The following is a 6,844-nucleotide window of genomic DNA, read 5'->3' on the forward strand; positions in this document are numbered from 1 at the left end:
AAAGCGGGCTTATCCCTTGGTTCTGTTCTCATAATTGTTTCGCTAATCCAGTAACAACAGTACAAAGTATGTAGCCCTTAGAATGGTTTTTTGTGTTTTTATTGAGAATACCGAACTGTCTTACAAAGGATCTTGTGTTAGGAATTCCTAATAAGTTATGAATAACCAAATTGTGAAGTCAGTTATGTAATAACATGAAATTAATTACCCTATAGTAAGAATTCAAATAAAGTAGCCCCGAAAAGGGCTTTAATACGTTCCGAGAGTATATAGATTTTAGGAGGAAATACTAATAAGGTATGTATACAAAAATCATGAAACATGTTACGTAATATCAGGCTAATCAGATATGAGGTAATAACAATTCAAAGTAAATAACTTTTAAAAGGGCTTTTGTGCGTTCCCACAGAATATTACCCTCAGCAGCGCTAGAGTGGTTATACTCGTGAATAAATCACTAACCGAAATAAGTGGATCTATTGTTTAGGAGAATACTATTTACTTGTTTAAGGGTTGTACTGGATAAATTGAGAAAATAACTAAAATAGTTCAATACTAAGAAATAAGCATACTGAAAATGAATGGGTTATTTCCAGGAGGGAATTGGTTATTTCCCTTGGTAGCTTAAAAATTTTACTCCCACCGTTCACTCACGCCCAAATGTTATCCCTCCCGCCATTTACCCGAACATTTTTTCAAAATCAATTTATACTTAAAACCTCCTCAGACACATAAGCAATTTGCGTGTGAAGTTTAAGAAAAATTGGTCAAGCCGTTTTAGTGCAAAACGCGGACATACCGATACACACACACATACACAAATATTTTTAGTTTTAATATGTAAGATATCACTTTCACCTCCTCTTGATAATATTAACTATCTTCTTAAGCAGGTAGTGCGGAATAATTATTATTCAAAGCTATATCTATACTGATCAGAACTTTGAAACGGAGTAGTTACCAGTGAAAATGAAACTTTGAGTAAAAATTATACACACACATATTCATCTATACCAGTGTTTCCCAGACTTTTCGCACCAAATTGCAATATTGCCCACCTATCAGCCAAAAATTGCTCCATCGCCCATCTGTTTAAAAAATCTTGACACAACTCTCCCTAACATTAAATCCCTTAGGAGAACCTTCCCTCGTATCATTTGACACACACACTATATTGTAAGTTCATTGCCTGGTTAGTGCTGTTTGGACTAAATATGTGGTTGTTTACAAATCCCTTATTGTAGGTTTAGTTTTGCCATTAGTGTGAATAAAATTCTAATGTTAACTCTGTATTATGCAGACAGATTAACTTTGGTAAACTTGCGCTTTCTTTTACACTGGTTTTATTTTCCCCAAATGAACTCTTGACCAGAACTACCGATGCAAAAATAATGATTGTATTGTAAAGGAAAAGAATACAACTTTTTAATAAGAACCATGTGTCTGGTGCGATGCAACTAGTGCAGATATATTTGATTTCAAACTTGTCAACTTTAGCCGCAAGTCTCCTTGTTGTGTTACATCCAGTTCAATTCTTTTATGGGAAAGTAAAGTTCCAACATGGCTAAAACCAGATTCAACTAAAACCAGATTCAAGCAAAAGTAATTTCAGATGTTTCCACAGATTGGGGTAGGAATTCAATATACTTTGATGGTACCCCAAACCTTTGCCATTATGGCGATATCACATTGTGGCGTCATTGTCATTTTGTAATTCTATCCATTCATCCTGAACATTGTCCTCGCATCAACTGCATCGACCTTAGACGGATTGCTATAAGAGTTTGGAATATTCAGCGCAATAACATCTTGAAATCGCTCCACCATGTTATTGTGCAATGATTGTAAATAGTTGCGATATGTAGTTAAATCCTCATCAATCAATTGATCTTTCAAAGGATCAAGTTGTGGAAATTGAGGGAATTAATGTTTTGAAATGTCTTATACAGCACCAATTTCGAAATGAAGTTAGTAACAAATGATTTACAATCAGTGAGAGTTTTCTGTTTCCTTGCAATAACTTATTCAAATCATTTAGTTTTGTGACTATATCACAAAGGTAAAAGATATCACACCTTGCAACCATCAATGAAGCGGATATTGGAGTATCTTCAAAGAAAGATATGGTTATATGGAATAGTTCAAGAAAGCATAAAACAGTTTCCTTTTGACAGCCACTGCACTTTGGTGTGGTATAAGAGTTTAGTATGGTCCTCATCATTTCTCAGACAGAGTTGAAGGAAAATTCGATCAGACAAAGGACTGGACTTCAATTTGTTCACAGTCTCATCAATCTACTGTCATCATTCAATCTACTGTTCATATTTTTTGCCACTAAATACTGCCGGTGTGCCAAGCAATGAACAATTAGTACCTGGTGGGAAATTTCACACTTTAGGAGAGATGAAAAACCTCTGTATTTTCCTATCATTGAAGGGGCTCCATCAGACACACAGGCAAGAATATTACTGAGTGGGATACTACATTCAAAAAGGAAAGACTTGAGAATGTAAAAAAAATAGTTGCACCTTTTGAATCAAGCAGCAATTTCTCTGTGAACAGCATTTCCTCACAAGGTCTTTGCTGAAATACCGGACATATACCATCATCAAACATTGATTGTCTACAACAGCTGACTCATCCACTTGTATAGAAAATTCAGAACGCTGGAGAATATTAATGAGCTGCTGTTTGACATCGTTGACCATTTCGTTGATGTGTCGAGAAATCGTGTTATTACTAATTGGGATTTTCATAATGTTATCGGGTTTTTCATGCATAACAGTTGACAAAACCTCTTTAATAACCAGGCAAAGTAATGTTTTTCCAGTTGTGTGAGACTTCTCAGACTTAGCAACAGGCAATGCAATGTTGTACGATGCAAACAACTCATCATTCTCCTGTTTACTAGTTTTCTGGAGTAGTGTGTTGAATGTTTGTGTTTGCTTTTTGAAAGAGGAGTTCAGTTGCAAAAAGTGTGATAACGGCTTGTCCTTCTTGTCAGAATGCTTTGCATCAAAGTGATACTTCAAGCGTGAAGGGTTCATTGCTTTGTTGGTCAATGTTTGATGGCAAAGAAGGCACATTGGTAACAGACAGTTCTGAGGAGAGGGAATAAATTCAAAAGATGAATAATCACTACTGTATTGTCGACAAATTTTCTTAACCGGAGGCATGCGTAAAGTGAAAATGTGAAAACGAATTTCTACAGACGGCGTTAGAAAGGCAGTATGGTATTCCCAAAGAATAGTTGATATTGCAGAGTTAGGTGACACGTCTTTACTGGAGCAAATACAGATCTAGTTTGTTTGGCTGCCAGCATTTCAAAAATTAAAGTTTATTGAACATTTTAAGATTTGGCATATTAATATACCTTTCCAAGCTAAATTGCTGGAATTCTTCAACTTTTTCTAGAAAAATGTTTTTAAAAAGTTATAGAGGTTAGTATAGTCATTTGTTTATTTTCACCCAGTCAAGAAACACGATTTCAAAGCTGTCATTTTGTGCATGACTGCACATTTTGTCAACATCCTGAAAATAGCACTTGTGTTTTGATATGAAATCATAGAATTATGCACAACATATAACCCCTCGTAACTTTTTTTTATTTTTTGGATTGTTCAGAAAATTTTTGCTAATTTGTTCTCTACACGCGGGACTTCATAGGATTATGCAAAAAAAGAAGAGAAACTGTAGTAGAGCGTGATTTAAGGCCTAGGCTTACTTTGCTGCTATTTTTAGCACATATGACAACCATCTCAATGACTGTGCCACAAAAACATTCAGTCGATAAACAAGTTCGCTATATTTTTAATACAAAGAGACGTCTCATGCGAGTAATCAAATCGATAAAAAGTGCATCCTTATTCTAGGTATGCCTAGATATAGGTAAATGCAGACTTAATTTCTGAAAATTGTTTGTCACCCACAAAATGTTCACATCACCCACCATTTGGGAAGCTATGATCTATACTGTGACAGAAAGTGGAAAGGAAGTGTTCATTTTTTTTTTATAACTGAAACTGTTTTTTCTACAAAACAAAGTTGAAAGTTACAAAAAACGGGTCAGTATCTTTGTGCCTGTACATGCATTTGTTGTTCAGTCATTTAAACAAGTGATACCCTTGTCGCAATCAACATTAGCTTAGTCATTCTATTAGCTATCCTGCATAATTATAAGTACTGGAATTCCCGTAAGACAAAGTTATTTAGTGAAAGGTTTACACCACCAACATGTGTATTCACAGTTCACTCAAAGATATTGGATCATGAACAACCTTCTACATCAACTGATTCAGCAACATCGTGGAGACAAGGGAAAAAGCATGGCATAGACCTCTACAAACTTTCCCTCAAATTATTTGATGAAGAGTCAGCACTTGCTTGTTGCCAGGAACTTGGGCTCCTAGCCAAACAAATGCGTTGCCCATCTTGTAAAACTGTGCTGAACAAAATTTACAAAGGGAAGCAGGCCGGAAGATCTCACTCAGAGTGCAGGTTTCAGTGCAACAAGAAAAGCCGTAAGAAGGCGGTAAAAACCCAAATACCACTTTGGAAAGGAACTTGATTTGGCCATAACAATTTGTCTCTGCAGAAGTGTCTGCTATTGGTTTACTGTTTCATTCACAAGTTGTCATATAAGCATGAAACATTTTAGCATGTCATATAAGTTGTCACATAAGCATGTCATATAAGTTGTCATATAAGCATGAAACATATAAGCATGTCATATAAGTTGTCACATAAGCATGTCATATAAGTTGTCATATAAGCATGAAACATATAAGCATGTCATATAAGTTGTCATATAAGCATGTCATATAAGTTGTCGTATAAGCATGTCATATAAGTTGTCATATTAGCATGAAGCAAGCATTTCATCGACAGACAGTGACTCTGATAATGACAATGTGTTAGCAACATCCATGGAAACCACCATAGAAGATTATTTTTCATACTGTCGTGAAGTCCGTCAGTGGTTGGTAGAGACAAAACTGCTTACAGACCAACCCATTGGTGGCCCAGGACTTACAGTCGAAATTGATGAGTTGAAATTAGGCAAAACGAAGTATCATCGTGGAAGATTTGTAGAAGGACAGTGGGTATTTGGAGGCATATGCCATGAAACCCAGTAAACTTTTCTTGTTGCACTGCAGAATAACAAGCGGGATAGGGCCACACTGGAACCAATCATTCTCCAGCACATTAAACTTGGCACAACAGTAATGAGTGACTGCTGGAAAGCATATGACAGTCTTGGAGCTTTCAGTTTCCAGCATCTCACTGTTAACCACAGCTACAACTTCGTGGATCCTCTCACCGGAGCTTACACGAACAACATGGAAAATCTGTGATGGCAAATCAGACACCAAATGAGTGAGACATATATGGCATGCAAACCTCACCAGCTATATGTGTGAATATATGTGGAGGTATGTGCACAAGGGAGAAGATCTGTTTCAAGCATTCATGCAGAATGCTGGCAAACTTTACAAGCCACAGAGATAGGTAAGAATATTAGTTTTATACACCTAATAGGCTGTTTCTTATCTTTCTACCATATTTCTCTCTCACACACACAGACCATTTAGGTTTGAGTTTTGTGCCACACAAGCTGGATAAGTGTCTTCTATTATTACTTTGTGCTGACTAATGTTTTGTGAGTGAAACTGGTAGATGAAAACCAAAGTCTGTCATATGTGTGCATGCATGTGCAAGTGAATGTAATTTCAAATCTCTCTATTTAGTTGACAATTTCTGATTAAAACAAGCTTTCTACCACTAGTTTTCCACCTAGTTCTGTAATTTGTACTTTTGGTGTTTGAGAACCAGTGAAATAAAGAAACGTACTATACTAAAAATTAAATTATTTTTGTATTTTTTCTTGTTGATTACAGCAAAATGTAGACTTTTTTTAAAAACGGTTTTTTTCTTGGAGCTGGTTTAAACAACTACAGAGTTTTGCATTGAATCCCAATCTGTGACACTTTAAGGAAATGTCTGAGAGTAAAATTTATTTAATAAAAACAATGGAAACTGTGTCAAATCTGTGAAAGTGAACATTCCTGAGAAGCTTAATCTGACACTTGTTTAATGTCACCATCTTATTCTTGGGTGCCTTAACCCTTTTGCTACCATATTTCTGCTGATATACATTGCCTCTGTTTAAAGTAATTTTGGGAATAATGAAGATTTTGACATTATTAAGCTATTGTTTGGAACATAAATTTACTTATAATTTTGGTAGGAGATTTTAATTTAGACCACTTTAAAACATGAAGTTTATATTATGAGAGCTAGGAATGAGTTAAACAGTGTCCATTCTGTGGCAAACATTGGACCAAATTGCTGAACAGATGATTTTTTTCTCTTCCTTCCACCATCCTCAAAACTCCTGCAGTAATTGTGGATGGAGCCCTTTTACTTCTAATGTTGTTGGCACTCCGTCGCTTACGACGTTCGAGGGTTCCAGTCGATCTGATCAACGGAACAGCTTGCTCGTGAAATTAACGTGCAAATGACTGAGCACTCCACAGACACGTGTACCCTTAACGTAGTTCTTGGGGATATTCAGCGTGACACAGAGTGACAAGGCTGACCCTTTGAATTACAGGCACAACAGAAACAGGACGTAAGAGTGAGAGAAAGTTGTGGCGAAAGAGTACAGCAGGGTTCACCACCATCCCCTGCCGGAGCCTCGTGGAGCTTTAGGTGTTTTCGCTCAATAAACACTCACAACGCCCGGTTTGGGAATCGAAACCACGATCCTATAACCACGAGTCTGCTCCCCTAACCACTGGGCCATATCGCCTCCACGCTTTTTTTTTTTTTTTTTTTTTTTTTT

General features: G+C 36.4%; 1 protein-coding gene across 1 annotated transcript; it reads right to left on the reverse strand.

Annotated features, from left to right (window-relative positions):
- Nucleotides 1-1,716: 1,716 nt before the first annotated feature.
- LOC106879965 (SCAN domain-containing protein 3-like) lies at nt 1,717-3,176 on the reverse strand. Its single transcript, XM_014929725.1, has 2 exons — nt 2,615-3,176; nt 1,717-1,889 (listed from the first exon to the last, which is right to left on the reverse strand). Exons 1-2 carry the CDS (start codon nt 3,174-3,176, stop codon nt 1,717-1,719), a joined length of 735 nt encoding a protein of 244 aa, XP_014785211.1.
- Between the last annotated feature and the right edge of the window lie 3,668 nt (nt 3,177-6,844).

The sequence above is a fragment of the Octopus bimaculoides genome, chromosome 7 (assembly GCF_001194135.2).
Source record: "Octopus bimaculoides isolate UCB-OBI-ISO-001 chromosome 7, ASM119413v2, whole genome shotgun sequence".
NCBI lineage: Eukaryota > Metazoa > Mollusca > Cephalopoda > Octopoda > Octopodidae > Octopus > Octopus bimaculoides.

Bases quoted from the DNA above. Each gene is read 5' to 3' on its own strand.
- LOC106879965 (XM_014929725.1), bottom strand. From the start codon at position 3,176: ATGCCTCCGGTTAAGAAAATTTGTCGACAATACAGTAGTGATTATTCA. The intron at 1,890-2,614 runs GTTTGATGATGG...ATCCTTTGAAAG, and splicing joins AGCTGTTGTAGACAATCAAT to ATCAATTGATTGATGAGGAT.